Below are 22220 nucleotides of genomic sequence, written 5' to 3' on the forward strand. Positions count from 1 at the left end.
ATTTTTCAGTCAGGACATAATCCAACCATAAAAGTCTTCCTATCCCCTTTAACGTCACTCGTCCTATTGTTTTGACGCACGTCTTGGGCCAAGTCCCACGGGCGGCACGAGTAATTACCGAAAAAAAAAGATAAGAAAATAATAATAAAGATCCAAAGCGAGAATCTTCGCAAATAAAAAACATAAAAGCGAAAGGGGAATGTGTGACTACAAAAAGGTATCCATAAAGAATATGAAGACATCTGAGGAAACCCGAAAATCAGACGAACGCACTTTGAAAGCATTGCCCATAATCAGTGAGTGCTGGTGGTGGGGATGCGACTTAAAATATAATACAGTTAGTCATAGGTATAAAAAAACTGTCATATATAATACGATAAAATAAAACACATTACACATATTATTATTTTAAAGGTCGCAGTAGGAAAGAGAAATTGAAATAATAATAATAATAGCGATTACACGATTACAGCAACCGATAACGACGAGCAGTTAATTCTAAAAATAAATTGCCCAATACAGTAATATATACTAATATGTTACCGTTGGACGACGCTGCCGGTCGTCCAAACACTGCTCGTGTATCATCCGCATATACTGAGGGAAATGTATCGCACACGACAACTGTATAATAACCATTTAAAAACTTGCGTTTTTAATAAAAAAATATTTATTCGAAATGTAGAATTAAGAACATACAATTGATTTTCTACTTTTAATTAATTTTTGTAGGGGTGCGATCGTCCCGTCGTCCAAACCAAGAGCCGCCGCTGTCCATAACATTTGCGTGTGCGTTTACAAAATGTACACACGAGACGCTCCGGCATGGCCATCTCATTAGGAACATCTGTTTTATCTCCAAGTCTACCCCATTCTCCGGGATTACCTCCCTCAGCGAGCTCTGTACGCATTAGACATATAATGCAATGTTTTTATTACAGCCATTTATATTGCTGCAGTAACTAGGAAAGTCATTAGGTTCTGCAGTGCCGTTTGTATGTAAGGCGGCAAAGCGATTGCGAAATGCGATTACAGGACCAGTGATATGGCGGCCGGGTGTGAAGGGCGAGAAGTTTCCTTGGGAACATGGAAGTTGCACTGCGATATAATAATGAAGAAGAGAAGGCCCGACCGTATCAGCTTTTCGACAGACGGCAATTAAGCGTCTCGCCGTCGATCGTTAATGTCGATTTTCGTTGAATAAACGACACACGAAGCAGTCGGCGGAGCTTTAAAAAACTAAAGCAATATAAAATCTGGGCAAAACACTCTGACGGTGTAGTCGAGTGCAGACCGTTTTTTTATTCGGCCGGTTTTGCTCAGCGAAAACAAACGTCACGCATAAGTAATTCCTCGAGCTACACGAAAAAATAACACACTTCAGATGTTAGTTCAAGAGAATTACCTAAATTTATTCGTCGAGCGATGCTTAATAATGATAGTGGTTTAGGAATTCCAGTTAAATAACTTACGCTACTACGACTAGAGATAATACGGGCCGACGGAACAGTCTACACGGGAAGACTTTCTATTTTATTAAATTTACATTTTTTCATTCCGCCGGAGAGCATTCTTAGAGATGTTTTGCCATGTTGTTGTTCATCCGTTGACAGTGTTTACGCAACGTGTCTGTTCGCTAATATGAACGTATATATAAATTACTGTTTGCTCGCCCCGGTAAATAATCATCTGGTCGTCTCCAATGTTTTTGCGTATCCCGTTCGCACGGCTTTAAGACGGCCATTAAAACGCCCCTCCCCGCGGCGAGGGGTTATCGAAAGTTTGCCGCAAACGTTGCCGAATCCAGTTTTTTTTTTGTCCGCCCTACAAGTACAAGACGTTGTCGTGCAAAGCGATCCTTTAACGATTCGACCGGAACTAAACGACCGCATTACACCTAACGATTGACGTGTTCTCCGTACGAAACTACCTACTTATCGTAAGTCTCTCTATTTCGACTGTGTATGTTTTTTTTTTCGACCGTCCCATTTGTATGACACTCTGTAATGCGACAGTTTATGTGTTCTTGCACTCGAGTAAAATTTTAAATGGCAACGATCGTTCGAGAACAAAGCGTCTGAGACATGACGCGACAATCTATGAATGTAACCGCCAGAAAAATAAATGCCTAATTTTTAATTTGCACGTCTTAAAAAGCTTTTAGTGGGATCCTACGAGTAAACTCAGTAAAGTTATTCCACACGGTCATAGACCACTAATGGTTATGTTAAGACGGATTTTTAAAACAACGGTGTACGTACTACTCGATGTTTGAATATGAATCGCACATTCAGCAACGACAAAGGCGAACACAAAAAAAAAACGGACGTTAGAGGTCAACAAAATTAAGTCATCATGTTTATTGTAATGTATTTAGATTTATTCACTGATGTATGTTCTTGAATTGGCTGTTACACAAAAAAGTATGTTATAACGATGGGATGATGTCGAATAAGGAAATTCGTAGTTTTTTCCTTCGGGGTTCAATGGAATAATACATATTACTTAAAAGCAACTATCTATATTCGTTATTATTATCTCACATTGGTATTAAAGCTGTTTTAATAATAAAATTTATACACACGGACATACCACACTGATTATTAAGCATAGAAGAAAAACTAGTAGAAACTCATTTTCAGATAGAAAACTATAACCGAGTTACAACTCGTTTTTATCTACAAATTATTATAATATAAATATTCACATTGGAAATATTAAATTTTAATTATTTTTTTATAAACTACTCAAAATTTTCTGTTTGATAAAAATGTTATCAAATAATAAAACATTGAATAATTAGCCAATGCTAGAAAAAGTACTATACGATGTAAAAAAAAAAAATCTTTGTAATGAATGAAGTATTTTATGCATTTATTTAATTAACAGCCCACAAATTTTTTTATACTGTTGTAAAAATAAAGAATTTGATTACAAAATTTCAAGAGAGTAAAATTTCCTATTAGCTATTAATATGATTTAATTTTGTTCTATATACAAGCGGATTAATAATATTAGTACTGTATGTCCCCTGTACATACAATATTAAAACACAATTTCAAAAATTTATATTATAATAAAATATTTTACACTTATAGTTTTCTTTTTATTATAGAGGACTTTTCTAAAAATTTTACTATTCTAAAATCAATTGACAAGCCAACAGATCAATCCTATTGCTATACCTATTACACGGCTTTAACGCAAGAGTAACATTATATCACATTTTAAATAAAAATAAAAGGTAGTAATATGTTTATATTTAATTTTCCCAAAAATCAATTAAAAGCCTAACCTGATCATTAAAAATAAATTTATGTATTCTCCGTTTAAATTAAATATGAAACTGTGTTCATAGTTACTAAACAATTTAAAATTGTTTATTCATTAGTCAAAAATTATAAATTAACTATGAATCATGTAAAATATTATCAAGCATTACTTTTGAAAACTATTTAAATTATATTATCCAATTTTTTTTTTTAGTTTTATAAAATTAATATTTGTCATAAAACATTTTGTTAGTTAAATCATACTAAAATTTTTAACTAAAAACTTTAATGAGATTTATTAAAATATAACAGATTTCATAAAATATATATTTATCTTATTATTTATAAATGTTGAATAGTATATATACAGGTGTTCTGACACTTATACTTTATTCAAAAAATTTTAGTCATAAATAAAATTAGTAATTTTTAAAATGTTGTCATTAAAACTTTACACGTTAAGTTTTGCATTAATAACTGTGATATTGTACACAACAGCAAAGAAGAGTTTACTGAACAAAGATGTTCAGTTAGATAAGTTATTAATATATTCGGGATGGAAAAACTTAAACGAGGTAAAGTGTATAACATATTACTCAAAAGCTCATTATCTGGAAAATTTGATTACAACACCAACACCTTACAAAAAATCTGATCAAAAAGTACGATATTTGACTATTTATCTCGGATGTACATACGCAAAAGTTATGAAAAATGTTATTTTAATTGTTAAAAAGTTAATACAAATTTGTAAAGAAAAAATTGAAAAAGGAAATGACTTTATAAATGGACGTATTTGCACCGATGAACTCGTAAACATAATATACTTATTTATTGTTCCATTGGCAACATTGATGGTAAACGCTATGGACACTTTGGATTCATTACATAACAACCCTATGTCTCTACAGAAATATTCCTACATGATAAGGCCTCGATTAAAAAAAATTGAAAATATTTTTGACTATTTAAACGAACAAACTGTATCGCATAATAATATTTTGACCTACTTGAGGACATTAAATACTATAAATGATTTTTTTCAAAAAATAAATTTAGGGTTAAATTATGACACTGAATACTATTGTGAATTTGTAAATTCTAATACGGATTCTTTATGGAAGCAATGGAAAATAGAATATAAAGCTATTATTGACCAAAATATAAAATTAGTCTTTTATAAATACTTAGCGAGTAAAATTAAGGATTATATTAATACTGTCATTATAGAAAATTATTTTCAACTGGGATTTAAATTTGATCCAATTACAGAAGAAACGTTTCTACCATTAGAAAATGAACCACTTGAACTAGGTATTTGAAATAAAAATTATTTTTAAAAATATTTATACAATGTTTCACACATTTTTTTTTTTTGAATTTAGAATTAGAATTTAAAGCAGTTGGTGATATGCATTCAATACCAATACAAATAGAAACTCATCAAATGTTCTAATAAAATAAAAAATTTTTTTATTAATGTTTTATAATTAATTACAATTCACATAATAAATTTGTAAATCTTTAAATAATCATTAAAATATAATAATATGATTCTATTTTTAATAAAAAAAAATAATAATGTTATAATCATTGGAGGATAATCTAAAATATAATCTGGACACTGGAGATAATAAAATTATATTGTTGACATTTTTATGGACGACTTAAAATTACCTGTTTAACAGAAATACATGTTGTATTAATAATACAGAATATAAAACGGTTTATCTTAATAAAAAATATTTATTTTAATCATGACTAAAAAAAAAGGTTTGAACACAAAGACAGTTTAAATGACTAATATATTTCAACTATTTAAAAACAAAAACATTATACATAAAAAATTATCAGCATTTTAATTATTAAATTAACTATATAATAAATAGATTTCCACTAATTATTATCCACTTAATTAGATTATTATTTAATAAATAAACAAGACGATTGTGTAAGCTGCAATTTGAAAAATCAAAGTTGACATTTTTATGTGATATAAGGGATAAACATAAATATACTTCACGATTAATAATTTGAAAAAAATATGTTCTAAAGAATTAAAATAATTATAAATGTCAATATTATTTTTATTTTATCGAATAATCTGCTAATTCATTAAATTTAGATAACCTGTATGAATTTGATTAAAAATGACACAGTTTAAAGTCAATTTTTTTTTATCGGATTGTTTTTTTAAATATTTAATCTTTTTTCACAAATTTTGTTTGTTTTATACTAAATTATATATTTATATTATTGAATCGATTTTTTTAAAAGTAAGTAGTGTATAGTTGTTGAATACTAACGGTAGGTTTTATTTTTCAATCAAACCTTTTAGTCAAAACAAACTCTCGTTTATAAACTTAAATTATTTAAAAACTACTGCAGTTTATATTTTTCAATTCTAATAAAAAAATTTTAATTTGTAATTCAATTTAATTAGAATAGTTATTTTTACATAAAGGCGTTAAGGCGAGGAAAAAGAAGAGGAATATTTTTAATAAAATGAAAATAATCATCTATCATTACATTAAAAAAGCCCAGTATATGATATTTGACAATGTTTAACGTCACTATTATTTAATACACTTCGATGTGAATCTGTTAAATTTCAGAATAATTTGTAATTTTACAAAACTTATATACTGAAAATTTCATTTAAATCTGTTCATTTTTTACCGAGTTACGAGCTTTTTTTTTTTTAAGTCTATGCGCATAGTTTTTAGTTGGATATTATTTTGGTTTTCGCATGTCAATTTAGTTTAAATTTTATGCCAGTGTACAAGTATACTAAAAACACGTAATTTAAAAATACCTTAGGAGTACACCTAGATACTTTAGAGTTATATTATTAAGTAATTTTTTTATTATTTCATGTAGCTAATAAAAATTATTGTATAGATGTATAAAAAACAAAGTATTGTTTGATGAGTTCATTTATTATTATTTTCATTAATAGATTTTTTTATTTCCTTCTCCTATTTTTCTTTTAGAACAAATTTTTTATTATTAGAGTATGCTTTACCATACTAACAATCTTTTTCTTTGTGGTAAGACATTTCCCTGCAGTTTTTACATTAAATGTTAATGAAAATATATATTGATGTATAAGATTCTAATATAAATTTAAATATATGGTATTTTATTTGAAATTCTATATTATAGTATTCATTTTAACATATTGCCCGAACTTCATAACAGAATTTTATTAATATTGATGATACCAAAGATTGAAATTGAAATATTATTAAAATATTGAGATGACCTTAGTCAAAAAATGTAAACTTTATACCTTAAATATTTCACTATTTACTATTTTATTCATTTTAATAATTAAATTTCTACTATATTTCTGTTAAACTGCGTTTAGAATTATACTTTTCCTGCACACCACATATTGTGCCAGGCATAGCCGGTTACTCCTACCGGAATCAGTGGCTTACCTGTAAGGACATCCCGAAGCGCCTAACACACCGTAGGTGTATGAGTATAAATCTAAAATTAAAAACTATAAAAATGTAATACAGATGTTTTATCGTAATTGTTTATTCTACTATTTTTAAATGTTAAATAAAATATTTGGGTCATGTAATACTTTATCAAATTGTATTTTAATAAAATAACTCAGGAATTATTATCATTAAATTTTTTGTAATGTTCTCATTAAAACTTATCATGTATAGTTTTTTAATATTTTACGTGATTTTGTATACAAAATCAGATCGGATTTCAATAGCATCAATAAAAAAATTAGATAAGTTACTGAAGTATTCAGGATGGCTAAATAAAAATGATTTGTTCTTTGTAAAATATTTCAATAAAACATATTGTCTTCGAAATTTGATAGAAACACCAACACCAAAGAATAAATACAATCAAAAAATTAGAGCTTTGACCGTTTTTCTTGGGTGCTCATATGCAAAAGTTATGAATAATCTTTTTTTAGTTATTAGCAACATTATACAAATTTGTAAAAAAAAAATTATAACAGAAAATGAGTATTTAAATGTATGTTTTTGCACCGAAGAACTCGTAAACATAATATCCTTATTAATTGTTCCACTGGCAAAATTGATGAAAGGCGCCATGGATAATTTAGATTATATGCATTCCAACCCATGGATTNACTGGCAAAATTGATGAAAGGCGCCATGGATAATTTAGATTATATGCATGCCAACCCATGGATTTATCTAACAAATTGTTACATGATGAGTCCTTTATTAAGGGATATAGAAAATATTCTTGACAATTTAAACGAACGCACTCTAACACGTGATGATTTATCTACCTACATGTGGACATTAAATACTATAAATGATTTTTTTCAAAAAATAAAAATAAATGTAGACTATCAAAGTTTAGTTTATTGTATATTTGTATCTAATGATGAAAATTATTTATGGAATGAATGGAATCAAGAATATACATCCATGATAAACAATGGCATACCATTAGAATATTTCACCTTCTTAATCAGAAAAATTAAGGATTATATCGAGACAATAATTATAGAAAAGTATTTTCAACTAGGATTTAAATTTGATCCAATTACTGAAGAATCTTTTATACCAACACTATCCGAGACAATTGAACTAGGTAATTTATAATAAAAATAAAAAATTGATTATAATAATAACTTAATTTCTTTTATTTTTTGTTTTTTTTTTTTTGTTAATTTAGAAATGGAATTTAAAGCAATTAGTAATAATCGTCCAACGCCAGTCAACATAGAAAATCATTAAATTTGTACAATAATTATTCTTTTTTAATTATATATTTTATGATTTACCAAAATTTGCAAAACAATTTTTATAGCATTTTACGAATACAAATACAGTAGAACTCCAATTATCCGAATTAATGGGGACCGGGACCCATTCACTGACTAATCAAAATAAACAATGACAGGTGACTGCAATGCGCCGGAACTGGAGTGGGAACTCTTACCACGTGTTGTGCCTACACTGACGCCGCGGACTTTGGACAAATTTTTTTCTGATTTTTTCTGAAAGTGATTCGGATAATCGGCGATTCGGATGATCGGAGTTCGGATAATTGGAGTTCTACTGTAATCATTAAATAATTAATAAAAACACAAATATATTATCTATCGGAAATCATTGAAAATGAATAGTATAATTATGGGATAATCTGAAATATGAAATTGGAATTCATGAAATTAAATTTTATTAAATTTTAAATAATTAATAAAAACACAAATATATTATCTATCGGAAATCATTGAAAATGAATAGTATAATTATGGGATAATCTGAAATATGAAATTGGAATTCATGAAATTAAATTTTAGACTTTTTAAAAACTTTTCTCAATTACTCGTTTGATAGAAATTGTCATTATAATAAAAAATACAAAACAATTCTGCTTAAATTAAAGTATTATATAAGCATATGGGGGTCGCGGCACAGTGGTGACGTGGCATAGTTGGATCAAGTATGATATTTGACAGTGATTAATATCACTAAAAAACGCTTCGATGCAAATCTTTAGATAGTGTTTAATTTAAAAAAATTCGTGGATTATTCTAAAAGCTACATGATTTGCTATTTCCTTATTAATATCCTGATTAACATATAGTATGTCAAATGAAAGATATATAAATACTACCTCTCATGAAAAAATTGTATTGATCCATAAATTTTTTTAAAAATTTATAGCATTTTAAAGTTAAAAATGTAATAAATAAAATCTAGAATTTTTACACAAAAATAGCCATTGGGTAGCCAATTTTACTGTAAAGACAAAATAAAGAAATTTTTTTTTTCATAATAAATTACGTTACATTAGCTTTCATTTAAGATTTATATATATAAAAGTGTCAGACTTTCCGAAACACTTTCAAAAGTTAAATTTTTGTGAAAAAGTTGTTATTTTAAATCCTCCCTGTGTGCAGGTAAAGAGTTAGATTTATAAAAAAAATATACCAAATGATAGATAAAGACATCAAACATTTATAAAAAAAAATATATTTATTGGTCATTTTTGACAGTTTTAAGAAAAAAAACCCAGCACAGGGGGGTCGCGGCACAGTGNAAAAATCGGTTAGGTGAGATTTGAGAAAAAGTGGTAACAGACACAAAAAAAAAACACATCATAATAAAACTAATACCTTCTTAGCTTCGCATCGAAGCTAATATACATTTTCTTGATCAGTATGAAAATATAAATGGATTGATCTTCTGTACACTTACATGATTATGTTGGTTTTTATAAGTTATAAAAAAATTTCTACTTTATTTCTGTTAAACTGATCTTAGAATAATACTTTTCCTGCACAACACATATTGTGCCAGGCATAGCCGGTTACTCCTACCGGAATCAGTGGCCTACCTGTAAGGACATCCTGAAGCGCCTAACACACCGTAGGTGTATGAGGCTCGCAGGGAACCGGGTCTGGTTCGGAGCCCCAGTTAGACAAAGCCTAGTATTAAATACTTGTTAAATTACTTTGTATGATAAACTAAATATTTAACCAGCCTAAATTAACAAGAAGCTTGAGGAGGGTCCAACATAGGCCAAATCAGCCAAAGACCGAAGTACTATGGATATTGTTTTTTATCCTTATAAAATAATAATACTAATACTTTTTCAGAATAGTGTTTAAAAATTAATCAACTATCAACCACATATTTGTGATCAGACATATAATGGAAAAAGGACACCGGTTCACAAAAGATCTGGATATTGTATTCTTGGACTAAAAGAAAAACTATGAAGTATTCTTGAACATTTTGGTTTACCAACTAAGCTAATCAATATGATTTAGCTATGGAATAAGACCTGGAAACCAGTTAAGGAACAGAATCATATTCAATCGATAATATCGCATATCTTACAAACCTCATTGATTCTAATCATGGGTCACTGATATCCAACACAATAAATATTCGTTTTCCAACACCGTATAACAAGAGAATTTTTCATAATGATTGTTAGATAAGGATCGCTTTACAGTTTAAAGTGTATGAAAGATAATGATTTTATCATAGGCAATACTGCGGTTAAAATAACGGATATTTTTACAATCCATAAACTCAAAATCTTCATCACTGTGCACCTGCTGTCCTTATCGAAATACAATACCCTATCTTGTGTCTAGAAGGCACGATCCTCGCTCGGTGTTTCCTATCGTAGTATATGATATGAGGCCTCCAATTTGAGAGTGTTTATCTGACAGTAATAAAAATCACAAACAAAAAAACACATCGATGCAAATTTTTAGATAGTGTTTAATTTAAAAAAAATTAGTGGATTATTCTATAAGCTACATGATCTGCTATTTCCTTACTTATATCCTGATTAAGATAAAGTATGTCGAATGAAAAAGGGATATAAATATTATTTCTCATAAGAAAATGTGTTGATCCACACACTTTTCAATGTTATAACGGTATAAAGTTAAAAATGTAATAAATAAAATCTAGAATTTTCACACAAAAATAGCTATTGATAGCCATTTTTACGGTGAAGACAAAATGAAGTCCGAAATTTTTTTTTTTCATAATAAAATATATTAGATTAGCTTTAATTTAAGATATATATATAAAAGTGTCAGACTTTCCGGAACACTTTCAAAAGTTTAGTTGAAAAAGTTGTTATTTTTAATTCCCCCCCCCCCGTGGGCAGGTAAAGGGTCAGATTTATAAAAAAAATAAAGTGATAATAGAAACACAAAAAAAAAAAAACACATCTTAGTAAAATCAATACCTTCTCAGCTTCTAATCGAAGCTAACATTCTTAATTATAATCATTATTTGTTACAGATTAAATTATTTAATTATTGTATTTATAAATTATAAATTATAGCACACAGGAAATATAAAGAATTTCTTTATGATTATATTTTTCAGTACGAAAGAAATAGTAGTAAATAACAAAATAATTTATTATTAAAATCAAATCTAGTAATAAAAATAATAATGTTAAAACATTAACTTTGAAATGTGTAAAATATGATTAAGAAATAACCTTTCAAGACTATTTGTTTATATATTAAACTATTTTTTTTTATCATAGGTAAAAAAATTGAAAATTTGACAGCTAATGTTTAGTTATTCGGAATCAGTCTAAAATTACAAACTATAAAAAATGTAATACAGATGTTTTATCGTAATTGTTTATTCTATTATTTTTAAATGTTGAATAAAATATTTGGGTCTTGTAATACTTTATCAAATTGTATTTTAATAAAAAAATTCAGGAATTATTATCATTAATTATTTTGTAATGTTCTCATTAAAACTTATCATGTATAGTTTTTTAATATTTTACGTGATTTTGTATACAAAATCAGATCGGATTTCAATAGCATCAATAAATAAATTAGATAAGTTACTGAAGTATTCAGGATGGCTAAATAAAAATGATTTGTTCTTTGTAAAATATTTCAATAGAACATATTGTCTTCGAAATTTGATAGAAACACCAACACCAAAGAATAAATACAATCAAAAAATTAGAGCTTTGACCGTTTTTCTTGGGTGCTCATATGCAAAAGTTATGAATAATCTTTTTTTAGTTATTAGCAACATTATACAAATTTGTAAAAAAAAAATTATAACAGAAAATGAGTATTTAAATGTATGTTTTTGCACCGAAGAACTCGTAAACATAATATCCTTATTAATTGTTCCACTGGCAAAATTGATGAAAGGCGCCATGGATAATTTAGATTATATGCATTCCAACCCATGGATTCTTCAATCAAATTATTACATGATGAGTCCTTTATTAAGGGATATAGAAAATATTCTTGACAATTTAAACGAACGCACTCTAACACGTGATAATTTATCTACCTACTTGTGGACATTAAATACTATAAATGATTTTTTTCAAAAAATAAAAGTAAATGTAGACTATCAAAGTTTAGTTTTTTGTAGATATGTATCTAATGATGAAAATTATTTATGGAATGAATGGAATCAAGAATATACATCCATGATAAACAATGGCATACCATTAGAATATTTCACCTTCTTAATCAGAAAAATTAAGGATTATATCGAGACAATAATTATAGAAAAGTATTTTCAACTAGGATTTAAATTTGATCCAATTACTGAAGAATCTTTTATACCAACACTATCCGAGACAATTGAACTAGGTAATTTATAATAAAAATAAAAAATTGATTATAATAATAACTTAATTTCTTTTATTTTTTGTTTTTTTTTTTTTGTTAATTTAGAAATGGAATTTAAAGCAATTAGTAATGAGCTTCCAATGCCAGTCAACATAGAAAATCATTAAATTTGTATAATAATTATTCTTTTTTAATTAAATATTTTATGATTTACCAAAATTTGCAAAACAATTTTTATAGCATTTGACGAATACAAGTAAATATTATTCATTTTGTACTGTTATTTAAAAAAATCCAGCATAGGGGTGTCGCGTCACAGTGGTGACGTGGCATAGTTGGATCAAGTATGATATCTGACAGTGATTAATATCACTATCAAAAAAACGCTTCGATGCAAATCTTTAGATAGTTTTTAATTTTAAAAAACTGGTGGATTATTCTAAAAGCTACATGATTTGCTGTTTCCTTATTAATATCTTGATTAACATAAAGTATGTCAAATGAAAGATATATAAATACTACCTCTCATGAAAAAATTGTATTGATCCATACATTTTTTTAAAAATGTATAGCATTTTAAAGTTAAAAATGTAATAAATAAAATCTAGAATTTTTACACAAAATAGCCATTGGGTAGCCATTTTTACCGTAAAGACAAAATAAAGAAATTTTTTTTTTCATAATAAATTACGTTACATTAGCTTTCATTTGAGATATATATATAAAATTGTCAGACTTTCCGAAACACTTTCAAAAGTTAAGTTGAAAATGTTAAATTTTTGTGAAAAAGTTGTCATTTTAAATCCTCCCTGTGTGCAGGTAAAAAGTCAGATTTATAAAAAAAATATACCAAATGATAGGTAAAGACATCAAACATCTATAAAAAAAAATTACATTGATTTGTTCATTTTAAATATAGTTATGGCAGTTTTAAGAAAAAATTTTTTAAAAATTTCGAAAATTAGCGATTTTTAAATTTGTAATTTTTTTGGAGGTTTCCCCTATTTACTGGAAACGAGGGAAATTTTTTCAATTTGTGAGGATAATGTGTTCGACCAGATACGATTTGTGATTTTTTGACGTATCGTTAAAAGAAATCCGTTCGGTGAGAGCTGAGAAAAAGTGGTAACAGACAAAAAAAAACACATCATAGTAAAACCAATACCGTCTCAGCTTCGCATCGAAACTAAAATTGAAAAAAAATCGAAATTTTTTTTGGAGGTTTCTCTCATTTACTGGAAGCGAGGGAAATTTTGGTCAATTTGTGAGGATAATGTCTTCGACTAGATAAGACTTGTGATCTTTTGACGTATCATTGAAAGAAATCGGTTGGGTGAGATCTGAGAAAAAGTGGTAACAGACACAAAAAAAAAACACATCATAATAAAACTAATACCTTCTCAGCTTCGCATCGAAGCTAATATACATTTTCTTGATCAGTATGAAAATATAAATGAATTGATCTTCTGTACACTTACTTGATTATGTTGGTTTTTATTAGTTATAAAAAAATCAAATATTTATAAATTTAAAATTTCTTTGTAATCAAATTATCAAAATAATTTGATTGATGTGATAAATAATAAATAAATGAATGTATATTTTTTATTGGTCGTTAACAGGTAAAATTTTAAACGAAGACTGAAGATAATGTGTGGCTATTTTAAGTCACTAAACAATTCTTCACTTCTACCTCTAATCTCCGAAGTATTAAAATGTTGACAACTGAAATTATTAGACAAAAATACATATAGCTCAAAAATTCAATTTTATTTTTCCATTGTTATTAAGTTTCCTAATCATAAATACTCCAGAATGGGTAGTTAGTCCATCGCCAAAGAGAGGGGTGGCAACTACAACTACTAATTTGATGACTCATTCTACAAACGGACACACATGTGACCTAGTCTCGAAAACGAGACAATGCGAATCGGGCACTACCACGTTACTGACTGATTACCCATTATACATCATTTTTTTTTATTATTATCAAAAATACATTAAAAACAATAGCACATTATAAACGTGCTATAGTTGGAATAATTATAGATGATATCTGACAGTGCTTAAAATCACAATCAAAAGAAACACTTCGATGAAATCTGTAGAGGGTGTTTAATTTTAAAAAATTGGTGGATTATTCCAAAAACAAATTAACACCTATTTCCTTTATTATACCTAATTAAGAGTTCTATGATTTATAAGTATAATATATGATCAAATAACTATTATAGTAATTAAATTTTTGTACGAAATTGATATTTAATAATTTAGTATTGTTTTTATGGAAATATTATAAAAAAAATTATAAAATAGTTGCCACTTTTATTGCAAACGTGTATAAATATTAAAGTGCTTGATCTAAAACTTTTCAGAAGATAATTGTTATTAATTATAAATAATTGTTCTACAAGGAATTTTTATCAGAATTAATAATTTACTTTTCTAAACCCATTTTTCGTGTTGATTTCAAATCTGCAATTTAATTTTTTCAATCATCACTAATTTTTGATAGTATTAATAAATAGTAAAAAACAAGTATTTATATATATTAAAAAAAAACCCAGCACAGTGGGGTCGCGGCATAGTGGGGATGTTGCATAGTTGGGTCCAGTATAGATTTAATCTGACAGTGATTAACTTCACTATCATAAGAAACGCTTCGGTGCAAATCTGTAGATAATGTTTAATTCTAAGAAATTGATGGATAATTACAAAAGCAACATTAACCTTAATATTAAAATAGCATATTTTGGAATATGGTAGCCATTTTTGCAAAAGATAGGTCGTCGGGACAAATTTTTTTTTTCATTTTACAGTACATAAAATAAGCTTTAATTTGATATATGTTTAAAGGACGCAGTATTTCCGGAACATTTTCAAAAATTAAGTTGAAAAAGTTAGTTTTTATAAAAAAGTTGCTATTTTAAATCCCTCCCAATGAGCAGATTAAGTGTTAGATTTTCAAAAAAATGATATCAAATGAAAGGGAAATATCTAAGGTTTTAGTATAAAAAAAAATTATGTTAATTTGTTTATTTTTGAAAAAGTTATGGAAGTTTTAAGAAAAAAAAGTGATAAAAATGACAAAATTTACCGATTTTTAAATTTGTAATTTTTTTGGATATTTCCCCCATTTGCGGGGAACGAGGGAAAATTTTTCAATTTTTAAGGGTAATTTCTTCAACAGATACGATTTGTGATCTTTTGACGTATTGTTGAAATAAATCGGTCCAGTGAGAGCTGAGAAAAAGTGGCAACAGTCATAAATAAAAAAAAAAAAAAAACACATCATGGTAAAATTAATACCTTCTCAGCTAAAATATAGCGATTTTAACGAAATGTTGAGTTTTTCTAATGAATTTATAGTTAACAGTAATTATATAAATTCCTAATCACATATCAATATAGAAAATACAATTTTTTAATGATATATTTTACTGTGTACTTCAATATAAAAACCTTTTTTTATTCTTCTGTTAATTTGGAGATATTTTAATTAAAAAAAGATTTTTGAAGTAGCCATTTTTACAATAGCATAATTTTGTTAGAATTAAATTTTTTTTTCCAATATTTGGTGATCACAAGTTCAACATGATTAAAATTGTGTTCTTTTGACGTATTGGTCATTAAAATTGGTTAATTGAAGGCTGAAAAAATGAATGACAGACACAAAAACTATATGGTGAAATATTTTAATAAGAATAAGAAATTCCGTCTTACAAAGAAAGATTAAATTGATAGGGTATTTGATGTTCATTGAATATTATTAATTATTATTCTTTTTGAATTTTTTTTTTTACCTCAAAAAAAAAGTAAGAACAAAATGCAATAAAAGTTAATTTGGTTAATGGGGTTCGTATTTTGTACCCCAAGCTTATAAAACTGTGTGATATACAACGCAGCCACTGTGATCGACATAGGCGGGTAGATAAAAAAAACTATTTAAGCTAGTTCAAAAATTCAAAGTCACTTTTCTTAACTTTGAGGAGGTAAAATAATCAAAATAAGTTTAAATTTATATTTAATCTAAGCTAGATTCATGTAAATTTTATACAAATTGATGGACTCATTATTATGGCAAAAGGTATTTTAAAATAAGTAAAAAAAAATATATAAAAATTGAACACAAAAATAGCATGTTTTTTAATTACGGTAGCCATTTGCAAGTAGAAAATAAGTAGTCGGGACAATTTTTTTTTTTTTTTTTTTTTATATATAGTACGTAACATAAGCTTTAATTTAATATATATTTAAAGGACGCAGTATTTCCGGAACATTTTCATGACTTAAGTAGAAAAAATTGACTTTTATGAAAAAATTGCTCTTTGAATCCACCCTTGTGGGCAAGTAAAGGGTTAAATTTTCAAAATATTGATATCAAATAAAAATGAAATATTTAAGGTTTTAGTATAAATAAAAAATATGCCAATTTGTTAATTTTTAAAAAAGTTGTAGCAGTTTTTAGAAATAAAAGTGAAAAAAATGCCAAAATTAACGATTTTAAAAATCGTAATTTTTTGTGAGATTTACGCCATTTATAGGAAATGAGAGAAAATTTTTTTGATTTTCAAGGGCAATGTCTTCTACTATATACGATTTTGACGTATCATTGAAAAAAATCAGTCTAGTTAGAGCTGAGAAAAAGTGGCAGCAGACACAAGAAAAAAAAACACTTAATAGTAAAATTAATAATTTTTCAGCTTCGCATAGAAGCTGAAAGCATATAAATTATTAATACACCCCCCCCTAATTATATTTAGCATTGTGTGAATATGAAGATCTCTTATTATGAATACAAATATTTGTTATGTTTAGTATTTTCGACGATCTAAAAATATCAAAAAGTATTATATTCCAATTATATATCGTATAATCGACTTATTGGAAAACTAATTAAAATTAGCGTAGCGATGAATTATTAATAAGTGTAATTACAAAAGGATTAACAAATACAATGTACAGAAGAAATATACAATGTTTTTGAAAAATAACGAAACAGAAACGATGAGATCAGTATAAACATGTTTACTTACTTACTGAACAGTCTACATAACTAGAAAACATGTGATAGTGTAAAAGTCACAGTAAGCTTTTGTACTATCGACACTGTCATAGAGCTATCGTTATGTGTAGGATGAGCGAATAACACCTAAACATAAGGTGTAAATTAAGTGTAAGACACAAACACTTTGCAGTTTGAGAGAGGAACAAGGTAGGTAAAGTCCTTTAGAATAAATAAAAAAAAACTTAACGTACACCTGAAAGACGGACAGCGACAACAAAGTACTGGGACCGATTATGATAGCTGTTCATAAACAAATATTGTGTATTGAAGTCGACTAACTACGATGGTCAGTTTCGATGTGTTAAAATTGATTACATAGTTGTATTTTAAATTAATTGATAATTCAACAGTCGCTGCTTTCGGAAGTGTGAATTTATTCCATACATTTTACAATAATGATGACATGACATCTTGATGTCATGTCATGTTATATTGTGATAATATAACTTTAACTTTAAGTTCAATTTAAGTAAAAATAAATCATATAAATAAATAGAAATAATTAATTAATTTTTATGCTTCTTAGATATAAATGGATGTTAATACAATTTTTGCGTTATATTGTTTAACTATTATACTTTACATTGTTATTTTTATTTTATAATTTTAACATTGAAATTTAAAAACATTATTTGTTCATATTTAGAAGTAGTAATTATGTCCCAATTTTTTCTTCATTAGTTAGCCTATAAACAGTCACTTCATAAAAATCTGTGAAATATTTTTTTATCAATATCGATATCCATTGTTTCCAAAATTTTTTCTGATGAAACACCAGAGTTTAATCCTGCATAACAAATGTACACAATACATTTTGAAATAGATCATTTTTAAGTAAAATTATAACTCTAGGCAAGATTAAATATTGAGGAATAGTTATACACAAAGTGATACTTTTAACACTACTCATTCATTTTCCTTAGGGCGGTTATCAATCGATATTTCAACTGCCAGTTAGCTAATCAAAAGTGATTAAAACGACAATTAAACAGTGTGATGTTTATCAATCAAATGTCTTAGTTAATTAACTGTAGATTAGTTGTGAAATCAACATATTTTTAAATTGGTCATACTTCAAAATATAGTTGTCATGTAACATTTACTTATCGATGATTTTATAATTATCATCTGTTATACATAAATATTAAATTACATGTATTTATAAATAAAATATATTTTACTTATTAACTATTCAAGTACCGATTTATGATCGGATATATATAGAGAATTTTCAAAAAGAGCTTTTAAATGTGATTTTTTTCAATCACAAAATTTTGCAGTAAACAGTTATTTAGTTATTTGTAATCTTTTGCAAATATGAAAAAAAATTATCACAGTTTTGTTTTATTAATTGAGCTGCTTATTTTAATGTTGGCACCCCTGTTATACGTTTATTATTCAATTCATTACAACCAAAATCTACGATGAAATATTATCTTTGATCGTGATAACAACGGAAAACAGTTGTTTTCTACTGTTCTAAGATGCAACATTATACCCAAAGAAAAACCTCAATCAAAATTGAAAGAGAAATTTTATCAAGGGTTTATGATAATGTTTTATTAATACGAACAAAATAACTATTCTTATAAATAATTATTGTTCAAGACAAGAAAAAAAAATATCATATTGATAAATATATCATTGATTCAATAGTAATGATATATTTATCAAATTGAACAATGAATTTATTATATAGATCGAGGTTTTTCTCTGGGTGTAGATGTAAAGAGATAATGAATACAATTAAATTACTTTATATATCGAATAAACACGGCTACTACATTCTATCTGGGTTTGATGTTAGAGAAGCATAGAAAATGAATCTCTTTACAAGGAAATTATTTAAATTACTGTCCCAACCAGCAATTTATGTACAATTTTTTGCTAATATTCAAATTTTTATTTGTAGAATAACATTTTTTTTTATCCCTGAAGAATTTGAAAAAATAAACAGGACTCTTTATTGAACCAAAGTCTTCAATTAGAGTTAAAATTTATATTATTAAATATTAATATTTATTTGTAAAATTATTTATGGTAAAATATATTTAATATTTATGTATTAGCTAAAAATAATTTTAAAAAAGTTTGCGTTTCTTTCTCCTCAAAACTTGACGTTTTGATTTAGAATTATATAACTATTATTTTTTTTGTCATTTTACCTTGATTTTTGAAACAGGGTACCGTTAATGATTAATTAATTTTTCTCTATATCAAACGTTCATGAACAATATCATTCAAAAATATAATAATATTCCTTATTTTTTTCGGTAACATTATAAATTATAACGTTATAACTTTATTCATTCGATGAACCTTAAAAGTTTTAACCTTATAGTTTAATTTATTCCGTGAACGCTAAAAGTTTAAAATTTAACTATTTAATAATTTTATATAGTAACATACTAATTTTATTTCTAAAAATTATATTTTTCGGTTTATATCGGTAACAATAATTTGGAAATTAACTAATATTTTATAAACTGATATAGAAATGATTGTATTATTCCCATTTTATTGAAATGGTGAAAATTATGGTAACTAACAAAACTTTTTAAAATTAAACATTGTAAGTTGCTTTTTCGTAGAAAATTAAATTTTAAATTAAATACTTTTCATTTATATTTAAAAAAAGTTGTCTTGAGTTATGCACAATATCATTAATAAATAATTTTCACAGTGATAATTATATTGAAGTGAAATATATCTTATGATAGTTACATGATTAACTACAAGTATTAAATGTTTATATTATGTATTGATAGATATCTGAGTTTGATTAGTTCACATTTAGATATCTATTCATTTATTTATAACATTCAGTAATATAAATCACTATTTTTGGTCTCTAGTGATATTTTTCTAGTATAGAATAAACATGAAATTATGATAAAAAAAAATATTCCTTCTGAATCATCTTAAATTTAAATATAATAACCTCGAAAGTATATAAATACGTCACTCAAAAATAACTAATGAAATCATTCCCTAATACCCCCTGAAAAATCACAAATATTTGAACTATTTTATAACATGTGTTACGGTGCAGTTGGTTAAACATTAAATATACTTCTATATTGCATGGTATTCTAACTTTGGCTATAACCAAAGTTGCAATTTCGATATATGATTGTAAATCAAATAAAAATAAATTATGCATGACTACATTAGATGAATTTTAAAAATCTATTCGATTTCATAAAAAGAAAAAAAAACAAGTATATTAACTGAAAACTTCAATAATACGATTGAGTCACTTCTAGATATGTTTTACTTAATTTATATAAAATTTTACAGTATCTATCAATCAAAGTGCAACTATTTATACATTTTGTAACAATAATCAAACTTAAAATGAAATTCTCACAGCTACAAGAAAAACTTGAGAGATTTATACTGCCCCATAATTACCTTCAATTCACAAAAATTAAAGATTTACACGAATATAAGAATTATTTTTTAGTTCGATTTATTTTTATCCGTCTCTCATATAAATAATTATACTCAAAAAATAAAAATTCATTATTTTGACAATTTAAGATTTACATTAATAGAAAGATTTACTTTTTGTGGTGTCATTAAAGAAAATATTTTTATTTTTGTTCTATTGAAGTTATTTTTCTAATACATTTATCTGTATAATAAAGATTTTGTGAACTCAAAAAGTTTTTATTAGTTTGTGTTATTAATATAAATATATACATTGGCTTGATTTGAAATAAAACTTTTTGATTAACATAATGTTACAAATTATTTTTTATTTTTAACATTTAAAATAAGACATTTAACATTTAATATATATGTGGGTGTGTGTCTTTTAATTTAAAAAAAATTTAATATACATATAATTTTGTAAACTCGAATAGTGCAAGTATGTTATTTATAGACTTACAAAATTCGAGTTTACAGTAAACAGTAAAATTAATATTTCATCATTTCAATTTTTCTATCAATAGGATATTGATAGAAAAATTCCAATAGTTAGGATAACTATAGGATATCAAAAATTATTTCTTTTAATAATTTATACTTGCCTTTAAATTTTCTGTTAAGAGTTTTTATTATTTTTATTTGGAGAAAGTGATGATTTTAGTAGATCATTTTGATGGTAATGGCAAGACATTTTATTTACACATTATAAAATAACAATATCAGATAATAAACATAAACTATTTAATATTTAATATATTTATATTTATCATATCACCACAATACCCAATTTTATTTAAACTATTGTATTTAAAAAGTATATATTAAATAAAAATTATTATTTTTTAAATAGGGGTAATTTATCTTCAATAAAAGCTCTGACTATCCGTGAAATTCATAATTTAATTTAAAAATAACAGATTAAATAATTTATTTATTATATTTATAAACAATAATACTAAACTAAAGATAATGAATATATTATATGGTTTATTCACTGGTTCAAACATTTTTCTGCTGCAATTTATCTAACTTTCAACATACATTTACCAGCCAGGATTATTCATTGCAGATTAAATAATTTATTTAATGTATTTATAAATAATAATAATACACTTAAGGTATTGAGTATTTTTTTTTTTTTTAATAGATTTTTCTAACATGAAGGAAATATTTACTTTTTCATTTATAAATAAATATAAATTATAATGATCAATATAAATGTTAAAATATTCATTTGATTGAGTAAAATATAATAACGCAATAATTTTTTAACTCTGTTTTAATTATATTAATCTACTGTGAGACAAGTAAATATTTGGACATCATCTAAAAAAAT

General features: G+C 26.0%; 3 protein-coding genes across 3 annotated transcripts; all 3 read left to right on the forward strand.

Annotated features, from left to right (window-relative positions):
- The first annotated feature begins 3665 nt into the window (after nucleotides 1-3665).
- LOC126907803 (uncharacterized) lies at nucleotides 3666-5020 on the forward strand. Its single transcript, XM_050689407.1, has 2 exons — nucleotides 3666-4586; nucleotides 4658-5020. Exons 1-2 carry the CDS (start codon nucleotides 3707-3709, stop codon nucleotides 4726-4728), a joined length of 951 nt encoding a protein of 316 aa, XP_050545364.1. The 5' UTR covers nucleotides 3666-3706; the 3' UTR covers nucleotides 4729-5020.
- Nucleotides 5021-6910: 1890 nt separating this feature from the next.
- Nucleotides 6911-8069, forward strand: LOC126907806 (uncharacterized). The gene is made up of 3 exons (XM_050689411.1): nucleotides 6911-7353; nucleotides 7419-7871; nucleotides 7956-8069. Exons 1-3 carry the CDS (start codon nucleotides 6927-6929, stop codon nucleotides 8015-8017), a joined length of 942 nt encoding a protein of 313 aa, XP_050545368.1. The 5' UTR covers nucleotides 6911-6926; the 3' UTR covers nucleotides 8018-8069.
- Nucleotides 8070-11491: 3422 nt separating this feature from the next.
- Nucleotides 11492-12637, forward strand: LOC126907805 (uncharacterized). The gene is made up of 2 exons (XM_050689410.1): nucleotides 11492-12402; nucleotides 12487-12637. The coding sequence occupies exons 1-2, from the start codon at nucleotides 11523-11525 to the stop codon at nucleotides 12546-12548; spliced, it is 942 nt and encodes a 313-aa protein (XP_050545367.1). The 5' UTR covers nucleotides 11492-11522; the 3' UTR covers nucleotides 12549-12637.
- Nucleotides 12638-22220: the final 9583 nt, after the last annotated feature.

The sequence above is a fragment of the Daktulosphaira vitifoliae genome, unplaced genomic scaffold (assembly GCF_025091365.1).
Source record: "Daktulosphaira vitifoliae isolate Bord-2020 unplaced genomic scaffold, ASM2509136v1 Scaffold_5, whole genome shotgun sequence".
In the NCBI taxonomy this organism is placed as follows: domain Eukaryota; kingdom Metazoa; phylum Arthropoda; class Insecta; order Hemiptera; family Phylloxeridae; genus Daktulosphaira; species Daktulosphaira vitifoliae.